General features: G+C 45.3%; 1 protein-coding gene across 4 annotated transcripts in view; it reads right to left on the bottom strand.

The window, feature by feature from the left end:
• Positions 1-23871, bottom strand: part of Ddx31 (DEAD-box helicase 31) — a 64722-nt gene extending 40851 nt beyond the window's left edge. The window contains exons 1-14 of one of the 4 annotated variants that reach the window (XR_010064644.1): positions 23388-23871; positions 19075-19331; positions 18896-18971; positions 18061-18104; positions 16524-16594; positions 15699-15763; positions 9164-9208; positions 7766-7807; positions 6842-6906; positions 4658-4777; positions 4419-4525; positions 3426-3634; positions 2601-2777; positions 29-88 (exon numbers count right to left, since the gene is read on the bottom strand). Coding sequence is in view for 2 of the 4 variants with exons in the window: in XM_063283927.1 (XP_063139997.1) it covers positions 29-88; positions 2601-2777; positions 3426-3634; positions 4419-4525; positions 4658-4777; positions 6842-6906; positions 7766-7807; positions 9164-9208; positions 15699-15763; positions 16524-16594; positions 18061-18104; positions 18896-18971; positions 19075-19331; positions 23388-23396 (1347 nt within the window). In the remaining 2 variants the exon portion in view is untranslated. 4 annotated transcript variants of the gene reach the window in all.
• Between the last annotated feature and the right edge of the window lie 3 nt (positions 23872-23874).

Raw genomic sequence — 23874 nt, 5'->3', positions numbered from 1 at the left:
CCACCTGATAACGTGCAGGGACACTTACTGTGCAGAGTAGGACTCCAGTTCCAGAATGTGAGAACTCATGAAACACAGAAGTTCTTTCCTGCAGAAATGGGAAAAGTCAGAGAAATTCCTGAGATAAATGTTAGCAAAGGCAGGCTTAAACACAACTTTTCAAAATTTTTTTCTAACATTTTTTCAGGTACAGAAAGGTTCAGGTCTTTGAAGCCCAAAGGGGTTCAGCAGAGAAGAGGAAGGAAGTGGCTTCTTCACATTTCATAAGGTGTACATGTATGACTGAACCCGAGACCAGGTAAAGCAGAAGAGCCTTGTGAACCGCACATTTCAAAAATCCAGTGTCAAGGGGTATTGCCTAAAATGTCACTCACTCATAAATACTAGCACCAGCAAAGAAGAAACCCATTTAAAGTATTATTAATGAAATATTAGGGGGAGAGTCTAAAATTTTCCCTAATTGTGTCTAGTTTTTAAATCTAGAAATTATGCAACCTAAATGAACAAAGTAGGTATGCAAATCATTTACTTTTAGTATGTCACGTAAGTATCTACCTGTCTGCTTGTCTGTCTATCTAGAGGCAGGGTCTCTCTGTGTAGCCAAGGCTGTCCCAGAACTCAGAGATCCGCCTGCCTCTGCCTTCTGAGTGCTGGGATTAAAGCTGTGTGCTTCTAAGCCCCTTTTCTATGCCATTTCATGGAGTGCAGTAGGACTTAGCCAATCAGCTGTAACATTATTGATGACCAGTGTTTTGTCACTAGGTGAGCTTTTCTTTAAAATGGCTCCTTTAGTTAAATTTTAAAGAGATCCATGGTGGCGGAGGGGAGTGAATCCTGAGACTTCGGAATGAACTGTGGCGTGCATACCAAGTGGCCTAGATTCCAGCGCAGCACACACCTGAGATCTGGCTTTCTCTACCTGCTATCAACAGATACATACGGTGCTGAGAGGATGCACCCTGTGGGTGCTGGCACAGTTCCAGTCATTTGTGGGTGTGCACTCTGTCCTATGGCTGCAAGCATACCTCACTCAGGGCAACAAGGGACACAACAGCAGCCAACCTTCACCAGGGGCTTTTCAAGTCTTAATGTAAGTACTCCTTAAGAAACTCACTGTCTAAGCTGTTAGATTTTGGGGCCTAGGGGTTATCACATTAGTCTTCTATGATTTTCTCTCAACTGTGAGTTTGCAGTCATTGACACCACTGCAAAAGTAGATTCCCGCCCTTCACAGTCAGCAGGAGCATGGACATCCTCATGGCCTCCAGCACTGGCCTATGTCATGGACCGTAGCATGATATCTGGTGCTAGCACAGGTCATGGACATCAACATGGCCTCTGGGGCATGGTCTATGGACATCAATATGATCGCCAGCAGCATCAGTTAGTAGCACAGACCCCTGACATTCACACAGCTTTTGGTGGGCCACAGAGAGGGCTTTTATTCTTGTCTCAAGTCAGAGAGCCAGAAGACAAGCAGTCTGTCCCAGAAATATACCATGGAGGACTTACCACATCACATATGAGATGGACAGTCTGGTACCATTTAACTATGAATCTTTCCTGATTTACTAAAACCCTTCAGTCTTTTAGGTCCATAAGTTACTCATTGTCCTCAGTCACCTCCCAAGGAATTGCTCTGGGAAGCAAGGGCCCAAAGGATTAAAAATCAAGTTTAAAACAAAACCCCAAACCACACATGGCACTCAAGGAAAAACCAACAGACTCAACCAATCGGGGAGCTGTAAGCACAACAGGAATCTACCAAAGGCCAGAGTATCCTGTGACTTCTATAAATCTAGTGGCAAGGAAGAGAGTCCATGAGTGACCTTCACCAAGGACATTTGTAGGCTCCATTTAAAAACAAAACCTGCTTCCAATCAGACCTCTGGCCTCTCTTTTTAGCTCTCCTGACATGTAACTTTCTGAGTTTCTAAGATGCCTGGAAACCTCGTCACAAAATGGCTTCTACGTCAAGCCTATGCACTGTTTTAAGAGGGAGGTGTCCCTGCCAACTCCCTATGATGGCCTTGCTAAGAGCCTAGGAATGAGGCTTACATGGGACATCTAAATGCAGGGAAGGCTGTTCTTCTTCAGGAGGCTCACTCTGCAGAGGAAGAGCGAGGACCAACGCCTTTTGGTGTGCAGTAAGTACCCTCTCCCAGCCCCAAGTGCTCAGAGTGCAGCGCTGTGTCTTGTTGACAATGACAGCCGCCGCGCTCAGCAGTACCATATGGGATCTACAATTTAGCTCCATTAATGCTCTTAATTTGAAGACATCAAGCCCTAATTACACACTGGGTACTAAAAAGGCAAAGCCTTCCCTGGTGCCAGCTACTTAGTGCCACTCAGTTGCCGTAACAGCTGGCTCAGTAGACACAGGCCGCTCGGGCCTGTGAGCTCTCAGGTGGAAAGAAGAGGCAGCTCCAGGGCAGGAGCCCAGGAACAACGGGCTCCTTACCGCACCCTTCGGCAGGCCCCAGCTTTTCTGTTGGTTTCTTCCTTTTCTGTCCTGGGCCAGGAGAGCCTGAAAAGGATGTAAGTGCACCAAGACTCTAGCAACCAGGTCATGGCATTTGGGGTGCGGAAGAGCAGCTCACCTCCTGCTTCATGTTGCCATGCAGCCGAAGGAATTTCAGTGGCCAGGAGGCAGATGGCAGCGTCTCTGAAGCAGGGGTCCCGGAGTGGCAAAGCAGGGTGTGAAGGAAGAGGTTGTAGTGGAACTCTACCAGCTCACAACTTGAGAAAAAGACAATCATCTTCTGGTCCTTCTCAAACTACATGAACACAAGGGGAAAGCAAGCGCATGGCCGTAAGCACAGATCCCCTAAGAATGAGCAGTGTCTCTAAGGTACAGGTCCACGCTGGTCCTGATGTGGTGACGCGGAGACACAGCTTTTAATTAGTAAAAAGTACCAACATTCTACCCTACAAAGATGACAGAAAGGACAATGACAAGAGCTCCAAGCTCAGAAGGAAAGACAAATGTCCTTTAGGACGAGCTGTCCCACACATGTTGGTCTGTTACCATCAGTAATCCTGGCCGCAGCCCCAGTGTGCAGTGACTCCTAAAGCCATTCTCTCACATCCCAGAGTCACCCCACGAATCTGGGAAGCAAATGCACTAGTTCTAGGAGAGTGTACGAAACACTTCACTCCTGGAAGCCTGCCATCTGCGATGTTCCCCCAATGCTAGCCTCCAAAGGCAGATGGGTTCTTTACCACTGTTTTGGGATTCATAATCATATACTCACTCACCCACCCACATACATATCCACCCACACATACCCACCCACCCACCCACACACTCAGAACAAACTTAATATCTCTTTCCTTTGTCTTGGTCCCTTGGCGCAAAACTGTTTACCCAGCACAAATGAAGATCTACTTCTCTAGATCGGTCCAGATTTAAGCCACACTCCTACCTTGCACTTCTTCAGGATGAAGGCTGCAAGGCAGACAAGGCGCAGCTTGCTGGGAACCAACACCACATACTGGTCGAGACTCTCTGGTATGGCAAAGCTGTCCAGCTGGATACTAGCAACTTCCTTAGGATTGGGCTGGTCCCAACTTTTGTCCAGGACAGAGATACTGACTGGATTGTGCAAACTGATATCAGCCAGCCGAGTTACACCTTAGATACAATGAGAAGGACAAAAAGGGGTGGTCATATATATATCCCCCAGAGCACGCTCTTTAGGAATCTGCCCCTTGCCATGTTGGTGGAGTAATGTACACACTGCTAGAATTTTCTATGTTCTTATCAGATGTCTGTACCTCACTGTAGTAAAAGTTCTCTGCTAACCAAAAAAACCTCACATCAAAAGAGTTCCATAGGGCTGGAGAGATGGCTTAGTAGTTAAGAGCACTGACTGCTCTTCCAGAGGTCCTAAATTCAAATCCTAGCAACCACATGGTGGCTCACAACCATCTATAATGGGATCTGATGCCCTCTTCTGGTGTGTCTGAAGAGAGCAACAGTGTACTCATATATAATAAATAAATAAATCTTAAAAAAAAAAAAAGAGTTCCAGAGACTTCTTGGCCACATGCCTTCTCAGAATCTTTACTGAACTCATGACTACTGTAACCCAAAAGACTGAGGTCATAAAACAATCCTTAGATTTATCTGACCACAGAATCCCTTTTCTGAAGATCATTTCTCAAGAATAATGTTTCTCAGTAACACTTTAAAAGTCACTCAAATGGCACCTAACTCGTGTTACCTTATTGTAGCCTAGATAACCAACTCAACCCCCCACCGCCATGAAAGCACTGGTAGTGTCTGCACAGTGACTCTTTATGGAGGTGGAACTGGTGAAGTGGTTCTGTTTTCTAAGCCTTAGTTTTCCATCTGCAGAACAGCTAAGAGCTCTTGCAACGGTAGAGTCAGAATGTGGACTCGGCCCACAACGTACCTTCCGTGAGTGTCGCTGACAGGAGGACATTCTGCCGCTTCTGACACTCAGCATTTACAGCATTCAGAATCACGGTGACATCCTTCTCAAAGCCCAAATCCAAGATCCTGAAGATGTAAGAAAAGGACTTGACCCCATGCAAAGAGGAAATCTGACACTACTAGGCCACAGATTTGTCCTGGAGATGGTTGGACAAACAGCCCCCTTTCAACTTTCCCTGCTTCCTAGACGAGGCTCACCTGTCTGCTTCATCCACAACCAGCCACCGTACTCGGTTAAAGTGAATGTTCTTTGTGGATTTTATATGATCCACTAACCGGCCAGGAGTTGAGATAAGGATATTTATGCCTTTGCGGAGTCTGTTTAAATTATATATCAAGAAAAGAAAAGTATGTCAAACAATGTAGCAACAAAACCCACAAGAAACAGGCAAAGGAGACAGTCTTTTTATGTCCACCATAACTGCTACAGCCTCAAGTCAAAAGAACAAACAGGTGAGATTTCACTCTTTTGTGTATAGAACTGCTAAGATCTAAAGATACATGGAATCATAACCCTCATTTTGAAAGGGGTTTTAAATCATATAACCCAATGCTTTCTATGTGATTCATGGATTCTTTCTAGAACACTCTGGATAGATGGACATCTAGCCAATCCCTTTCTTCCTTTTAATATCAATTCCTACCCCAGGATAGGGTTTCTCTGTGTAGTCTTGGCTGTTCTGGAACTCCCTCTGTAGACCAGGCTGGCCACAAACTAACAGAGATCTGCCTGCCTCTGCCTTCTGAGTGCTCAGATGAAAGGCATGCACTTCCACTGCCTGGCAAAAGATCTACTTTTTAAAGATTTATATATACTATCATTTTCTATGTGTCTGTGCCAATGTAAGTATAAGAAGAAGCTCCTGAGCTCGACTTACAGGCAGCCTATGAGCCACCCAATGTGGCACCGAAGTCTGAACTCTGGTTCTCTGGAAGACCAAATGCTCTTGACTATTTTCCAGCCCCCTATTTTGTGTATGTATATGTGAACACTTGGGTGCTCATGGAGCCCAGAGGGAGTGGTAAATCCCTCTGATCTGAAGTCACAGGTGTGAGGTAGATACCGGGGGTGCTGGAATCCAAAGTCTGCAGTAAATTCTCTTAACTTCTGAGACATCTTCCTAGCTCCCTAGCCAGTTAAGGCTTCTATCCCAGAGAACCAGGTGAGCAGACATAGATTACAGATTCCAACTGCTAGGACAAATAGTCTAACTTTAGTTAGGATATATTCTGTCAGTACACACATTCTAGTTATTAGGAAACAAATCTAGCCATCAGGACACACATGTCTAAGATGTTTTCTTATATTGAGCCTTCTGGATTGATGTCATAAAATGCCAAACTAGCATATCCTTCAGGTCCTTTAAAACAAAACAAAACAAAACAAAATAGTAACTTTCTGACTTTCCAAACAACCATAGTCCCGTTATTAGAACACAATTTTACTGGGATAGGTTCTCTTGTCTTCAGTCAAGTGGGGCAACATGCTATGCTTTGGCAATGGAATAAAAAGAGTGCATAATCATACATGTACCTCTGCCTGGAGGATCTATGACGGTTTTTGTCACTTCTAGTAAGAAATGAATAGTGCAATGGCTGAAGCTCCCACGACAACCCAAAGCTATGAAGTGTCCTTGCCAGAGGAAAGCCTCCAAGAACACAAGATGAAGGAGTGGGCCTGGACCCTCTGCTGCTGTTTACAGCCTACTCTAACCTGACCTAGGTTTTTAAGTGTCAGGCTTTATGTTCACTCTCAAGTTGCGGGTGAGTCAAAGAACTGTGTAACCGCTGAAGTGTCATTTACCTATCTGTCTAACAATTTTTTAATGACAGCCTCTAATGCAGAGTTGGAAATGATAGCACTAAGAACTTGCTAAGCATTAAGGAAGTTATCCTGTTTTGTTTTTCCTGTTATTGATTTTGAAATACAGTGACTTATGTAGCCCAGGCTACTCTTGAACTCAGTACATAGCCGAGGCTAGTCTGGAAACTCCTGATCTCCTGTCTTAGCCTTCCAAGTGCTGGGGTTACAGATGCAGGCCACAGGTCTACCTATTGCCTTGTTTTTATATATCTAAACAGCAAAACCAAACTCCCAATATACACCAAAGGGAGTCACATGAAAGGGTGTGCACCAAACAAGAGGTCCATGGGGCACCCAGTGGGTGGGTTAAGCAGGTCACAGTACTGTCACTAACCACATGAAGGGAATCTGTAACAAAGAGCACCGTCTAGAGGTAACTGCTGACCTGGTCTGTCTCTGTATGTGGAGACCAAGAGGCATAGTAGCACAGGAGGCTCTCATATGTTGAAGAACCAAGTGTTATTGGACAAGACAAGGCAGACTCCAAGAGTTAAATAAATAAGCCCACTTCCTCCTACCTGGCCTTTTCTGATTTCCTCTTCTCTCCGCCCATCAACACTCCAGGAACAATCCAGGTAAATGGCTATATAAAAATACCAGGCCACAGTGAACATAAAGCTTCTTCCTTAAATGCAGAGCTTATCCTAAGTTCCTAGCAAAAGCCAGTCTGCAGCAGGGAGTACTTGGTATTTACAGAATGCGAGGAGTCTCTGTGCAGATGCAATCTGGTGGCACCGAGGCACCTGGCATTATTATCTGCAGTCTAGATAGCAGCTATACAGCAGGACAGGACAAATGTGAGCTTGCAAAATGAACCAAGTAGCTCGCTCCCCTGCTTTTCCTCACGGTGTCCAAATAAAAAAATATTTAAGTTAAGCCCACTGCCTTGCAGGTAGGGTGGGGGATAACACATTCCCCACTCACTGGTAGGTCAAAGAAAGGAAAAATTCTTGGCCAACCTTTGTAGGTGCTGAACTTTAGCTCTGCTATCTTCTCTTCCAAACCTCCTTAAAGGTTCTTGTTGCTTTCTACTGGGTTCCTGAGGGCTGCACATTCAAGTCCCTGCATGTGGCTTGCTACAAACCAGGGTGAGCTAACAATAACACTTAACCACTAGCAACTACTAGCAAGAGTTATTAGCTGCTGGTGGTGATGCCTTTCCCAGTATTCACGAGACAGAGGTAGGCTGAAGAGTTCCAGAGTAGCCTGGTCTACATAGTGACTTCCAGGATAGCCAAGGCTACATACACAGAGAAACCCTGTCTCAAAAACCCAAAAAGTTGGTGAAACACACCAACTGCTCTTAGGGAGACCAGAAACAAGCTGGGAAGATGAGACAGGAACCATCCCCACTTTCCTAACAACATAAGCCTGTGCCACATGGCTCTCTTCCCCTCACAATGTCAGAAGGGAAGACCACACTGACCCACGGCTTCTCTTACCTTAAGTAGCTTCTGAACAGTGTCAAAGCTTTGCAGAGCCAACTGTAAGTATGAAAAAGTTGGAGACAGTAAGCAGGGCCCCTTGCTTCCTTTTTACATTTGTAAAGAAAAGACCGTCTGAATCGATCAGGGTACAGCCCTGGACCTCAAGGCTTAGGACAAGTAAATGCTCTACAGAGATCTCTTCTTAAGACTGGTTTGAAATCTGTCAGTTTAGGAACTGAGAGTGAAGATATCACATACATTCTTAGACATAGAAAAACAGTGTTCTGTGCTCCCTCTGCTGGCTCAGACTCCCAGTGTCACACAGAGAAGTTCAGTGTAGGCTTGGAAGAAAATGAAAAGATGTCAACTGGTCTTGGCTCTCCACAGAAAGGAAGCGTATTGTGCATTAGAGGGAGAGCACAGCAGCAGCCTGACAGGTACTGGGGAACTTGGCTGTATTCTCAGGTGCACAGGGTCAGTCCTGAGTTTACAAAGAGAAGCCCAATGGATTTAGGAATAGTAAAATTAATCTAGGTGGTAACTACTAAACACTATCAAAACAGTCCTACAGAATGGTGTCCATAGTTGTGTGCTGTCCCTACAATGATTAACATTCTAGAGAAGTGACAGGTTTGCTGCCGAAAACATTTCAACGTGCCTCCCCGCTCATGCTCCTCCCTGGACAGAACAGACACAGAGTAGAGAGCAGACTGTATGAAAGGCAGACCAGAGAGGCTGGACAGAGCTTAGCAGTCAAGAGCACTGGCTGCTCTCGCAGAGAACCCAGGTTCGGTTCCCAGCACCCACATATCAGCTCACAGTTGGTTCTAACTTCACTTCCAAGACTGACACCCTCTTCTGGTATCCATGGACACTGTACACATATGGTTCACAGACATACACATAGGCAAAACACCCAAACACATTAAATAAAAATAAATCTTAAAAGAAAACAAAGTCAGAAACAAAGAAAGCAAAGCTGTCTGGAAATTTCCATTTTCCTGAAAGTTCTTTGAGGATGCATCACCCAGATCTGACAGAAGCTATTTCTATTTACTTCCATGAACAACAAGGTTCATTTTTAGATCCAAATTTTTCAGTCACATTCTTTAAGATACTTGGAAGCATAAAAATGCAATTCCTCTAATTTATTTTAAAGGATTAGCAATCTAAGTATTGTTAGTCTTTTATTAGACAACGGAGAAATGTCTTCTCGTACCCAGCCCGTGATTTTTAAAGAGCACTTAACCATTCCTCCTTAACAAACCCCGCAGGACAGGTCCTGAGAAGGCATGTGAAGAAAAGCAGGGGCAGAGATTCGTCTGCAGGGAAGTGAAGAAAGTGCTTCAAGTCAACAGGCCACCATCACTTACAGTGCGCACAAACCTCACCTACAAGTATCTGCTTACTTACCTCTCTGGTGGGCACTAGGACCAAAGCATAGGGGCCATCACTACGCTGTTGATAGAAAAAAGAAATACCAATGAGTAGAGAGCCAGGTACAGGATGAGGTAGGAGGGTCAGAAGGTTTTTAGTTTGAGGCAAGCTTGAGCTATATGAGATCCTATCTTTAGAGAGAATTATAAAATGAATCCCATGAGGACAAATGGAGGTTAGACTGAGGATACATAAATTTATGGGTGGTTGGCTAAAAACATCCAAAGCTTTTCTATGGAAGACAGAGAGGAGACAAGAACGGCTATTACACCTGTGACGGCAAACTAGGGTCCCAACAGTCCTGCCCCATTCAACCAGATAGGACGAAGAAATATGTACAGAACTGCAAAATGGAAGACAAAATTATAATCACAAGAATATAATGTTATTTTATCTTAGATGAGGGAAACTATAACAGTATCAATAAGGTATTTCAGTCAAGTAGCTGAATGTAAATAATAAAAATAAAAAGATCAATAGCCAACCAGGGCTGGAGAGATAACTCAGTGGTTAAGAGCACCAGCTGCTCTTCCATAGGACCTGGATTCAGTTCCTAGCATCCACATGACACCTCACAAGTGTCTATAACTCTAGTTTTAGGGGACCCAACACTCTCTTCTGGCTTCTACAGACAAAGCACACATGTGATGAACAAGCATACATGCAAACATAAACATAAACAAAACAAAAACCAACAAAAAAACCAGCTAAGTCAGGCATGGTGGAGCGCATCTTTAAACACAGAACATGGGAGGAAGAGGCAGATTGATGTCTGTGATTTTGAGGCCACTCTGGTCACTATAGTTGAGTTCCAGACCAGCCAGGACTACACAGCAAGACCATGTCTCAAAAACAATCACTAGGCAGAGCAGTGCAGTGAGCAGGAGAGCTATTCCTTCTGCCCTATGGATTCCCAAGCACACCAGGATAACACACCACGATATAGATTCAAACAAAGAAGAAAGAAAACCAACCGAAACTCAATGGCCTTCTACTATAAAAAATTAAGACGATGTAATGAAAAGAAAAACTTCATGGCAATAGCAACAACAAAAGATACAAATATTATACAAAAATATATGAAGTCTTAAGGACTGATGGCTTGTGTTTACAATCCTAGCACTTAGGAGGCTGAGGAGGGGGATCCTGAGTCTGTAATAGACCCAGACCACACAGTGAGAAACTTCCAAAAAACAAAAGGAAAGAAAGGACTGCATAAAAAGGTGATGAAGTTATTCTAGATGAAGAACAACTAAAACACACCGTGGGACATAATTTTTTTTTTTTTTGGTTCTTTTTTTTTTTTCCGGAGCTGGGGACCGAACCCAGGGCCTTGCGCTTCCTAGGCAAGCGCTCTACCACTGAGCTAAATCCCCAACCCCAGGGCATAATTTTTTAAAGGAAAGATGTCTCCTGTCCTTGGAGAAGATTCCGTATCAGTGACTCTCCCTAAATGAGTTCACACTGTAGTGCAGTCCTACCGAATGCCCCAGGGAATGGGGCAAACGACAGCAGAGCCACACACGGGCAGTTTCAAGGCAAGTGTGCACCTGGAAAAGAACAAAAGCCACTAAGACACATTTGTGAGAAAACATCCCACATGAAGTGACTTAAAGCTGTAGCAGTCATAAAGCAGAATTGCACATAGAGGTTACCAGAACAACTGGGGTTTGGAACATAATCCAATACAGAAAGACTTGTAAAGCAGCTGAGTGCCGATGGGCCGGGACCAGATAGCACACTGCTGGTAGGCACACCCAGTAGTAAAGCCCCTAACAGAGCAACACGAAACTACAAATCCCACTTCCAGGAATTATTCCTACACAGCCCGTGTGTAAGGAGTTGGAGAGTATTTCACAATGTGGAGAACTGTAACTGTTGTCTGCACACAATACTGGACATAATGTATGAGTGTCGCTTGCCGGGAATGGCATGGCCTAGCAATTCATGACACACACATAATGAAAAGCAAAGGGAGGAGCAGGGTCAGCGCTGAACGAGACTCTGCCACAAAGCAGCAATACAAGCAAGAGCACAGCCAGGTGGCACAGTGAGAAACTCCACTACCCCGGGCTTGACAAAGACAGCACAACTGCCATCCGGGAGAACCAGGTGAGGGTCTAGACCACAGCCCTATCAGAAGGGCAAGTGAGTGCATATGCCAACGCCTGTGCGTAGCAAATGCAGAAACAAAGTACTCCATGAAAGGTGACGAGAAGTGTGCAGTCCTCTTTGATGAATGCGACAGGCTGCCCCTTGGAGAAGAAGGTGAGGCTTTGTTTCTACCCTATATATTCTTAAAACTCTTTGACTAATTTTTTACATGTTGTATCTAAACAACGATAATAAAAACCAAAACCAATGTAAAGGCGGTCCTATCTATGGAGCCTTCCTCATCAAGGGCTCAGAGACTATGAGCAGCCCCATGTGAGAGCGAAGATCGGGCTCTGCAGCAAATCCAATTAGGGTTTGGCTCTCATGTTGTGCACTGGGAACATTTACTCAGGAGAGGAGGATTTAGGATTTGAAGCAGAGTAATCTACACTTAACACCAACTTTCTGAGAGACTGCACTGGAGCCCAGCGAGGAACAGTAAACATGCTAGTACAACAGGATTAATGTGCCACCATGTGACGGCAGGAGATTCTGACATTTCAAAAGGTGTTACTACATAGACAAGAGGAAAGAAAAACATCAATTCCTCGAAGGTGTGAGTACATGAAGTAGGATGGACGTGATGTTTAAAAAAATCAGAGCCAAACCAACATATCTTGGAGAGCAGATGCTGCCGGGGTCTACTCATTCATACCTGCCCCTCAGCTGAGAATAAGCTAGGGCCCAGGGCTATGGCTTCCAGGTCACAGAATTTTATGATGAACTGCAAGGAGCTGCACAGAGCACAACTAGAAACAGTGAACTAAACTGAGGCTTACAGGGGATAGACGGCTCAGCAGTTAAAAGGCTTGTTGCTGCTTTTACACACACACACACACACACACACACACACACACACACACACACACACACACACACACACAGGCGGCTCACTGTAATTCTAGTTCCAGGCTTACAGGGGATAGACGGCTCAGCAGTTAAAAGGCTTGTTGCTGCTTTTACACACACACACACACACACACACACACACACACACACACACACACACACACAGGCGGCTCACTGTAATTCTAGTTCCAGGGATCTGATATCCTCTTCTGATCTCCACAGGCCCTAGGCATTTTGAATAAACATATATGCAAACAAAACACCTGTTATCATACAATGAAATATATAAATCTTTAAATTGGAGTTTCGAAAAATTTTGTTTTACATTTTTTGAGACAGAGTCTTGATTGTATAGGGCCCCTGTCTTCTGTCACAGCTATTTGAAATGGCCACATGACTGTGCTGATGGTGCTGACGACTAATATTCAGTGACCAGCTCCAGATGCTAGGTTTCAACACCTACAAGGGCAGCTCATGATATCTTATCATAACCTTGGGAACAGAGGCGTAAAAGGATCTGCCCAGCTAACCTTGGGGTGGGAGAGGACATCACAACAGAGAGAACTGAACACGCACAGGCCCCTGGGCTCAGTCTTGGCATTGAAATAAAAATAAAACCACTATTCAGGCCAGGGTTTGAATCTACCACCTGCCTGCCACCTGCCTGATGTCATCTAATCTTTTGATCTCAGTCCACTGTATTCGAGAGCTGGGTTGAAACTGTGGGATTAACCCCAGCTCAAATATTGTCAAACTCTACAGCGTGGTATCAAGAAAGAAAAATTCTCTACTGGCCAGTTCTCCTAGAATCTATGGGTGGGACTTGGCCACACACATAGCAAGTTACAGCCATTCTTCTCCGACTGTGTGCGAGGGACAGGCTAAGCACTGTACATGAACCTCTATAAAGTTCTTAGTGAGGCAGTCACTTACCCTAGAAAATGGAATTCCCCACGTCCCTCCCTGTTAGCAATCGGCTGACCTGTAATCCACACACACTGTCTCAGCTTGCTTTGTACTGCTGTGTGAGCAAACACTAGCTGGTTTAGTTTGCAGTCCACCATGAAGTGAAGTCAAGGAAGGAACCTGGAGGCAGGCACTGATGCAGAGGCCCTAGAGGAATGCTGCTTACTGTTCTTCTGTTCCTGTGGTTTACTCAGCCTGCTTTCTTATAGCTCCAAGGACCAACTGCCTAGGGCTGGCACCACCCACCGTGGGCTGGGTCCACCAAAATCAATTACTAATCAAGACAGTGGCCTACACACTTGTGACAGGCTCATCTGATGGAGGTAATTCCTCTAGTCAGAGTCCTACCTCCCACATGTGTATAGGTTTGTATCGGGTTGGTAAAAAAACCAATTGGCAGATACACAGGCAGCACTAAATAGATATTAAATTTGAGGGTGTGGGCTGGTAGGGAAAAGTAGGGAGACTGGAGGAGGAATAAGATCCAAACATACCAGATGCATATATAATGATTGAATAAAATATTTACTTTTAAAAATTGTTGAGCAAGACGTGGTAACACACGCCCACAATCGTAGCACCCCAACAGCAGAGGCAGGAGGACCAGGAGACAGGCTTGGCTGTATTACACCTTTTCTCACACAACAAAAGCAAAGCAAAACTCACAGCCTGGCATTCTAGATCGCTGAGCCAGGAGTCAAGGACCACTGTAAAAGCACAGCCATAGCACGCACTTCTGTAGCCTCACTCTTCTTCAGCTAACAGAGCAAGAGCATGTGTTCTAGTCTACAAAGTATAAAGAAACACTGCTTTAAATATTCTTATAGAACCACTTTTAACTGATTTAAAAGAATTGAACCTATTCACTTTGAAAGTTCAGGATTTTACAAAAAAGTAAAAATGGACAAATTAGGCAACTAACTTTGACATTCTCAATTTGTAATGCCATCATTCAAACTACAGAATTATCAGAACCAGGAAGTGAGCACTGACTCAGTATGAATCGAAAGGCTTCATTCAAATCTCATCAACTCAGCCTAGACCCCATGCATATCATTGGCGTGCTTTCTTTGTCATGCTCTGTGACAACCCTTCGTCTGTAACATTCTTCAGTATTTCTCTTTTATCCCCTCAACCTTCCCAAAAACTGCCAGCCAAAAATCCTGCAGAGCACCTCTCAATTGGTATAATCTCATGTTTCCTTGAGATTAAACTCAGTTCTGTCAAAAACCAAAAACCAACCTATACAGAAGCACATCCTTCTCAGGACTGGCGAAGGAGTAGCAGCCAGGGCTTCCTGCTGTAGTCACTGTCTTTCCTATCTGCTCAGAAGTCCCTGTATGGGTATGTGAAGGCCATGGAGGTACCATTTCTCCCCTCATTGTCAGCTTCTCAGCTCAGCCTCTGATGACACACAGCAGAGACAGAGACCAAGAGCAGGCTCTTGCAGCCCCTTGCCTCTCTTCTGTGTCGATTCAACATCCGCTCTACACTGGCTCTACACTCAGTGCTCACTCACCCAACACCCTTCTCCTTTTTTTTTTTTTTTATTGGATATTTTTTATTTACATTTCAAATGTTATTCCCTTTCCTGGTTTCCTGGACATAACCCCCTATCCTGTCCCCCTCCCCATCCACCTCCCAACACCCTACTTCTGATCACACCATTTTCTCTCAAATCAAAGGAAGGGCACTGCACTGGTAAGACTGTTTGGGATAGAAGATGAAGTCTGTGCCCACAGTTTACAACAGCCACCCAAACTCCTCACCCTAACTTTAGCTGTCAGTCTGCCCAGAGCACTAACCATGTCTCACACTCTAAGAACAGAGTCTAGACAATGTTGACTACATAACAGCCCAACTGCTAAACCCACTTAACGACATTCAAATCCAGTCGGCATTAATAAACCACATGCTAAAAATAAAGTCCGGCTCTCCCCAGTCAGAAGAAAACTCACTGGAACGTATACAGCTGCAACGTAACTCTACATGATATACAACTGATCCCTACACGTGAAAATAAATGGGACAGGGGCCAGTCAGAGCACGTTGGAGTGTTTCCCTAACAGTCATTCTGTACGAGGTTCAATTCCCAGTACTATGAAAGACAAAGGGAAGGCCCCCAAACATGGTGGGAGCCTGTAACAAAGCTTCACCACAACCCCTGACCCAGATGACAGTTTCCTCTCTCCAGTCACACAGGAGTAAGGTGGGAATCTATGCCCACTGGTACTTCTACGTTGCCTTGGTTGTTTTACTTTCCTACACTACTAGGGTCACAGGACACCCATAACTTGACGGTGGGCAGAGGGTGGAGTTAAGAACTGAGATGTGCCCAGCACTTGGCACATCTGGCACACTGGAAGCATTCTACCCATATGCCCTGCACGCGGACTCCACTCTTTGTACACTCACACTTGATAGAAGACAGAAAACGATGCCAAGTGCAGACAGAGCAACTACTCTAGTATTCCACTACTTGCCTGAAGCGAGGCAGGAGCATGGGCACAGCAGACTACAGCAGAGAATACAATTTGCTCACCTGTATTTTTGATGTCAGTGCTTGAAGAGACTGGACCACAGGGATGCAATAGGCAAGAGTTTTACCTTTCAAAAGAGAGTAACATCAGCTGGGATGCACACAGCCGGGACGCACACAGCTGTAAATAATGCTAAATCTGGGAGAAGCTGAACTGTGTGTTCTATATCTACGAGGCACTGCATCTGTCATGACTCCCAACTTTGCTTTGTAATCAGTACTCCAAAACCTCTGAAGTTTCAGCTCCTTAGGTTATCTATAAGGGAGGGATGATGCCTTTCACATTTGATAGAAGCTAGCCTGACAGTTGCACGTGAAAGCTAAGAAACGGCTATTTCCAAGTTCTCGCTCTCTCAGCTAAATGGCCTCTGTGGTGCTGGTGTGTCAGGTATGAATCCAAGCCAGTCTCTGAAGTCAGAAAGACTAAAGGGAAGCTTTGAACTTCTCACCATGGCTAAGCTTGCAAGAAGGCAAAAGTGGGGCAGAAGTACAGACCAGGTAGAAAGTGGTCTATCCCTGACACTACTGTGTTCAGGCTGGAACTGCTTTCAAGACATAAACTGTCAATCCATCCAGAGTGAAGGCTGACCACTGGCAGCAGGCACACAGGAAGCAGCAGAGCTCAACTGTGAATACTCCCTCATCACCAGTGACCACAGCCCATCACTACCTTCCTTCAACTTAACACAGGTCTCCCGACAAAAGCGAACATGGCTGCCCTTTCCCAGACAAGTCAGATGTTGCCACCACAAAACACCTTCCTGAAGAGGCCAGCATGTAACCATGGTGCCTCAAGATAAATGGCAAGGTAAACAAGCAGCAACTGACCTGAGCCCGTCTGCGAGCGCACAAGGGCATCTCTGCCTTCCAGCAGCACTGGGATACTCTGCTTCTGGACACTGAGGCAAAAGAGAGAGCACACTTCTTTACCACACGGCTCCATCATGCATGCAGGCAGATTACACAGGTAACCTGAAAAAGACCCTCTGCTTGGCTCTGCCTACTTACCGCTGAAGTTTCCTCATTGAGTCAAAGCTTTTAAACTTTTTTTTTTTTTTTGGTTCTTTTTTTCAGAGCTGGGGACCGAACCCAGGGCCTTGCGCTTCCTAGGTAGGTGCTCTACCACTGAGCTAAATCCCCAGCCCCGCTCTTAAACTTTTAAACTTGGCTGAGAGTAGAGAACAAAACTAGAGATCGGCTACAGTATTAAGCTAATTTAAAAAAAAAATTTTTTTTTTTTTGGCTGTGTGTGATGGCACAGCCTTTAACTCCAGCACTGGGGAGGCAGAGGCAGGTGTATCTCTCTGAGTTTGAGGCTAGCCTGGTCTACTGAGTGAGTTCCAGGACAGCCAGGGCTACAGAGAGAAACCCCGTCTTGAAACCCCCCCCCCCCAAAAAAAAGAAATAGGCATAACAACAAATCAGAGTCAACCACAAGCCTCCTGCCTGCTGTGTGGCATGGAATTGGGAGCATGTAACACAGAGAGGATTTCCACACAGAAAAGCAAAGGAGGCTGCAGGCACCCAAGTAACAGCAGCAGCTCCCTTCAAAAAACAAGGAACATGGGGGCTGGGGATTTAGCTCAGTGGTAGAGCGCTTGCCTAGGAAGCGCAAGGCCCTGGGTTCGGTCCCCAGCTCCGAAAAAAAGAACCAAAAAAAAAAAAAAAAAAAAAAAACAAGGAACATGTACTGAAAACAGTGCCTACATGAACATTAAAACCCAAGCCCAAAATGGATAGAGAACTCATTTAAGTGTGGTTGATCCAAAAGCAAGCCAGGCATGATGCACAAGCCTGCAATCATAGCATCTGGAAAACTGAGCAAGAGAAAAATAGGTTTGAGGCCAGCTGAACTATGAGACTGTCACAGAAGCAAAACAAAATGGAAAAGGCTGGTGGTCTCTACTCTTCCATAGTCTTGCGGTTTGCTTGTGCAACGTGAACTCTGATTACACAGCTCACTGCTCACAGTCTAATTCTGAATTTCTCTTTTACAAGCATTTAGAACACTTTTTCAGTATCCCACTAAACTCCAGCAAATATATACTCCCATCATTTTGACTGACCTTATTTTTACTGCTAAGAAATAACATGACCAAATAGTGTATTTTGGCCCAAGTCATTTTCAGAGATGGCAGATGTCCTAAACCAGCTATGTCCTACAGTAGGGAGCTGGAAGGAAACCCTGCCTGCCTACGAGCAGGTGGGGGGCTCCACAGGCTAAGCACTAAGTCGAGTCCTCAGCAGTTTGTGTGGTTTCCAGCACCAGACACAAATGTGCTCTGCCTTCCATGGACAACTGGGGTTACCTCTGCTTGTACTCAAAGAAACCCTAAGAAAATAAAAAATAGCCTCGACTTCTTACCTGGTCATACTGGACATTTTTAAAACTGTATTTATTGTGGAAATCTAAAAGAGAATATAAAAATAACTATTACTTTAATGCAAATATATTCAATGACATAAAGACAAAATACTGGAGTGACATTTGGCATTTATGATCAAATTCAATCCCACTAACCCAGTACTTTCTACTGGGGAGTGAGTCTGCCCTCATTATCTGCAGGGTTTGCTTTTACAGAGTGATGACATACAAGGCAACCCTCATAACTCATCACTGAAGCCCCCCATAACACTTACGCTGAGAAACAATCCTACATAGCCTACCCGAAAGAAAAGGTCAGCTGTGCCCAAATGACAAGGGATCCAGGCTTCCAATGCCCTTTTCTCTCCCTTTTCACAGTAACCAGAAAACTCACTCATGCCATTAAGCAAAAGGAAAAAAAAGTTGAGGAAACACACTTCAGTCTTTTTTGTCTTTAATTTCTGAAAACATGCAGGTCCTTTGACAGTAAGAAGCCAGCTCAGTTCCCTCCCCAAGGCTACACATCTGCCACCATAGCAACATCACATCTATCCAGAAATTAGAAAGCTGCTTTAAGCCCAATAAGTCAAGTCTGAAACTTAAAAATCACTGTGGAGATGAGAGTGGGGATGACAGCACAGGCTGCTGTCAGGGAGAGACCCATCACCTGAGGTCACCCAGGTGGCCAGACCAGAGACAGACTGAACATGCACGCACGCACGCACGCACGCACGCACGCACACACACACTCTCTCTCTCTCTCTCTCACACACACACACACACACACACACACACACACACACACCCACCCTGCAAAGCAGGGCAGGGTACTTACTAGATGTGGGTGGAGGTCCAGCTCCTGGAAAGCTTCTGGAGAGAACACTTGCTCTCGAGCCTGCTTCACTACTGTTCTGCAGAGGGAAGACAAAGTGTGCATCAGTGCCAAGGCAGCAGAGGAGAATGCGTCGTCCGTGACTGCTCACACCCAAGGCACACTTGCACTGCAAAACACACCTGTGGAGTTCTGGGATCTCGGGATTGTTTTTAAACAGCGACGAAGTCTTAACACACGGCTTCTCCTCTTGCCTTTCATTGCCTATAGTGTCCAAATGCTTCTTTGGAGGAAATGTTTTGTGTGCGCTCCCTTTAAATGCTCTCTGAGTTTCTTTATTGCTGGCTTTCTTGGCTGAAAGAGAGGATATTTCATTCCTCCGTTTTGCTGGTGGAGCATCGCTGGACACTTGGTGCTTTCTCTTGGTAGCCTCTGTTTGCTGTGTTGTTCCCAAAAGGAAAGATGAAGAAGGGGTGCATTAGTCCATGAAGACAGTCCTCAGAGTGAAGCCTGACTGCCCACAGAATGTTCTCTTCCTGCAGAGATCATTACACCCCATATGCCAACCATCAGTCTAGGGTTTACAACCAGATCCTGGGCTTCATCTGAAATGGGGGTGGGGGAGACACAATCTCAGCCCATTCATCTAGCAGGCCTCAACCCATCTGAACTGCTAAGTCACCCAGGATGACAGTGGGGTTCAGGAAGAGAGAGGTGTCCTGCCAGCTGACGTTAACCAATTCTGTCCATTCTAAGAGAAGCAAGAATCTACCTTGTGAAGCACTCATGCTTATTAAGCCAAACCACACCCCCAGGAGTGAGTCCATCTTACGTGAGAACAGAGACACACAGGGAAATGAAATCTGTTCTTCTTTTTTAACCAACAAAGCACATTAAGATGAGATTGGAGAGGCGAGTGGGATGTGGAATCCCAACGCGTGCCCAGGAAGCGGAAACTGTCATTACTGTTCTTCCCTAGGGCTTGGATCTGTCGTCCTTTCCCCTCAAGCTGCTCAGATTCAGATGGTCTAGAGTTGGTTCCTACTTGCTGTCCATCCCCACCCAAATGAGTGTCGCTCCATCCATCACTTCCATGGTATTGCTTCCAGCCCTCCTCACCTTAGAGTCCCCGTCTGACTGCTGACCACAGACACACACCATCGGGGCAATTCTCGCCTGTTGCTTATTCTCACAACATTGGCGTGATTAAATGTAGAACAGTGAGATTCCTCTGGGAATCTCAACAGCTGATTCCTCTGGGGTTCAAACGGCCCTTTCACAGAGGTGACATATCATATATTTATACTATGATTCATAACTGGAGCAAAATTATAGTTATGAAGTAGCAATTTTATGTTGGGGTTACCACAACATGAAGGATTTGTATTAAAGGGTTGCAGTATTAGTAAGGTTGAGAACTACCACCCTAGAAAAAAACATCTTGTATTTTCTTTAGTCTTTTCTTCCAGTCTGCAGAAGGACATGAGAAGTCAATGTCTTGAGTTTTAGAATATATTCTCTTCCTCTTTACTTGAAACAATGACATGTATTTTCACAATGACTTGTTTCACAGAGACTGTTAGCTTCGGACCAACCTACCAATGAAAAAGACAAACCTCTTTTCCTGGCAATCATAAGAATTCCTTTAAAGAATTCAATGAATACAACTTGAAATATTGAATATTATTAGTCAAGTAATCCTACTTCATCTTAAAATTTGTTTTTGCAAAGTTCCAAGTTTATGAGTTTTCCAGTTAAAGAAAAATGAAGTCAGCTTTCAGGTCTGCTGAATCTTTTGTCAGAGAGCAAAGATTTGCAAGCTTCACCTGGCAGTTCCAAAAGGCCTGAAGAGTCACTTACCACAGGTTTCCTGAGCCGACCTAGCAATCTCTGCCCACAGACCTCCTCTACTTGGGTTGCAACCTATTCTGCTCCAGGCCAAACTCAGGTTCAGGAAGCTTTTCAACCAATCAAGACTAGACCCTCCTCCTTGAGCATCCAGGTACCACCATGATGATGAATGATGCTGCAGCAAGAGCAAGCGGAGGGTCTCCTTTACACACCTTCCCCTTCCCTTCTTTGGACTAAACACACCAGGTAGCACACAATGAGACACCTCCACATCCTACCTCCGTTACAGATAAGTCAAGGTCTCTGGGAAAACAAGCACTCAGAAGCTAGCATGACAGCTCACACAGATAAGCCTAGCACTCACGAGCTTAGGCTGGAGGGCTGTTGAGCCTTAGGTCAGGCTGGGTAACAAAGTGAGTTCCAGGCACCAGGCTAGAGTAAGATCACATCATAAACAAAACAAGTGCTGAATTGAAGCAGGTTCTTCACTACTGCTAGGCTAACCCTGAAAAATCTCCGGGGAGATCTAGGAAACTTCCAGATCTCTCAGCCTTTACCCTTTGCCAATCTTTCTTAAATTCCCAAAATGCACCATGCTCTTTCATGAAGATAAGGCTGAGATGCCTGATTAACTATAGCCTATCTGGCTAGAAAAAAAAAAATCACATAGTTATGTTTCTTTAAAGGCTATATATCAAAATGCTGAAGTTATTTCTGGGAATGTTGACTATAGGTAGGGTTGTATCTTCTGATTTTTCTTAAATGAAACTGTATACTTTAATAATCAGAAAACATCCTTAAGAAAAAAATTTTTGCATAGTATTAAGACAGAGCAATCCAATTTAAGCTGTGAAGGGTCTTCCAAATCTAGTCTATTAGCTATCCACCCCAGTTCCCTTGTTAAGTTTTTTGCTTAAGCAAATCTGCTCAGTACATCTTCCACTCCCACTTGGATATATAAACCAAAGCACAGACATCAAGGCTTCGATGGGTACCTACAGTATCTATTGGTTTGTGTGTGAGTACATATGTCAGTCAGCATGTGAAGGTCACCCAACTACTGTGAGTTCTCTTTCCCCCTTTACATGAATCCTAGGGATTAAACTCAGGACATCAGGCTCAGCAACAAGCCCCTTCACCCACTGAGCCATCTCACTGGCCTCTATCACCCTCCTCCACTACCACCACCACCACCACCACCACTTCTTTCTGTCTCTTCTTTCTTCTTCTTTTTTCTTTTTCCTCCTCCTCCTCTTCTTCTAGAGAAGTCCTCACTATGTGGCCCTAGTTGTCCAGGAACTCATTATGGTCTCAAACTCAGAGACCCAAAGGCCTGTACCTCTCCTCGGTGCTGGGATTAAAGGCATGTGCCACCACACCCTCTTAATCACCTTTGAAACAACAGATAATCCGTTCACTCAATAAAATTTTGGATTTCTTTCTTTTCTTCTTTTTCTTTTTGTATAATTGAGGATGGAACTCAAAAGCCTTGTATACTAGGTGAGCAAGGTACAAGTTCCTTCTCCAGGGCTGGGCATATCCAATGCTGCTGACCTAAGGCAGCCACATACTTCCTCAAATGGAAACAAGCAAAGCTGCTTTTATTTCTATGACTGGCAAAGTAGCAACTGCCTCTAAGGACCTGACAATATGCAGTCATTGCTGGTATTATCCCATTGGAGCCTCCTAACAATATTCTAAGAAACAAATTAGTGTTCCTATTTATGGAGAGGAGAGACTAACTCCCCCAAAGTCATACAGGGTACCGTGTTCCATCTCTAATAGCTACTACTGTGTTCCAAAACTGACATCTACAATAGCCCAGGTCTACTCTACTATAAATCTTATGCCCCCTCCTCCACTATTCTGAAGATTATCTGTATTTTTCCTCCCACATAGATTCAGCTATCCCAATGGCCGGCTTGCTGAAGACTCCTTACTTCTAACCATCCAAGGACCCTTAATAAGGTCCCTCCTTCCTTCTACCAAGGTGAAACTAGGCAGTGGGTGTTAGTCAATGGAGGTTAACAACACTGGTTGACCTGAAACTGGCTGGCAATTTGCATTTCAGTTTCACTGGCATTAGATTATTATTTTTTGAGTGAGGGGGTAAAGCCTATCACATCTTCCTAGACTGTCAAGAAGACAAACCAGCTACCCTAAAACCATCTTTTTGCTGTAGGAGTTACTTTTCTCCTCTCTAGGGAACGGATTATAATGACTGTATATTTTTTTCCTGACACGTGGATGAAAACCTCCAGTTTAAAAAGTTCTTCAAAGAAATGAGTCCGGTCTCCATTCCTAACAGATTTGACCCTTCTTGCCAGCAGAAGACGTGGCTCCCGGCAGTTAAGACCTGTCAAAGCTCATGTCTCAGGCATTATTTCCCAGCTTGCATACACCCAGCCTCCAATCCTTACGCTGACTAGTCCTCCCATTTAGTCTCAGGAACTTGACTAGTTACTACAGCCTCCGATCATAACCTGTCTAACTAAGTTCTCTGGAGCCCGCCGGTCTCTTGCCCCCAAGGTGGGGTTCGCGGTTCATCCACGTGTTTCCGAGAGCTGTCCGCCAGTCCCTCTAGACACCTTGAAGAACCCAATCCTGATCAGTGCTGCAGCTCCCGGGTTGGGTTTGTACTCACCCGCCTCATCTTGGTGTGGGTGCGTCCGAAGCACGTCCTGGGAGGCCGGTCGGAGAGAGCTTCAGGCTGTAGCCAAAGTCCGAGCTCAGAGCCACAGACCGAGCAGGAGGCCCGAGCAGCACGTGGAGAGTAAGATTCTTCGCAGCTGTTGCCCGTCCGCCGCCGCCCCTTCCGGGTCCGGGAGCCAAGGCTGCAGGCACCGGCCGGAGACAAGAGGCCCCGAACTCCTCCGAAACCGGAAGAGGCCGCGCGCCGCCCACCCAGCGGGAACTCCCTCAGCCACCACGCTGGTCTTCGCAGTATTTCAGTCACCCACGGAAACTCACTCTCCCGTGGGCTCTTAGTCGGGCCTAGCACCCAGTCTCTAGGAAAAGTGACTCGCTGAAGCTCCCACCTTCTCCGCTTGTCCGCAGGCGCGCCGCGGGTCAGCTCTCCCGGAGCGCACTTTCCAGACAGGCAGTTCTGCGGCCACCTAGCAGGGTGGCGT

The sequence above is a fragment of the Rattus norvegicus genome, chromosome 3 (assembly GCF_036323735.1).
Source record: "Rattus norvegicus strain BN/NHsdMcwi chromosome 3, GRCr8, whole genome shotgun sequence".
In the NCBI taxonomy this organism is placed as follows: domain Eukaryota; kingdom Metazoa; phylum Chordata; class Mammalia; order Rodentia; family Muridae; genus Rattus; species Rattus norvegicus.
This window is presented reverse-complemented; position numbering and strand designations above follow the sequence as displayed.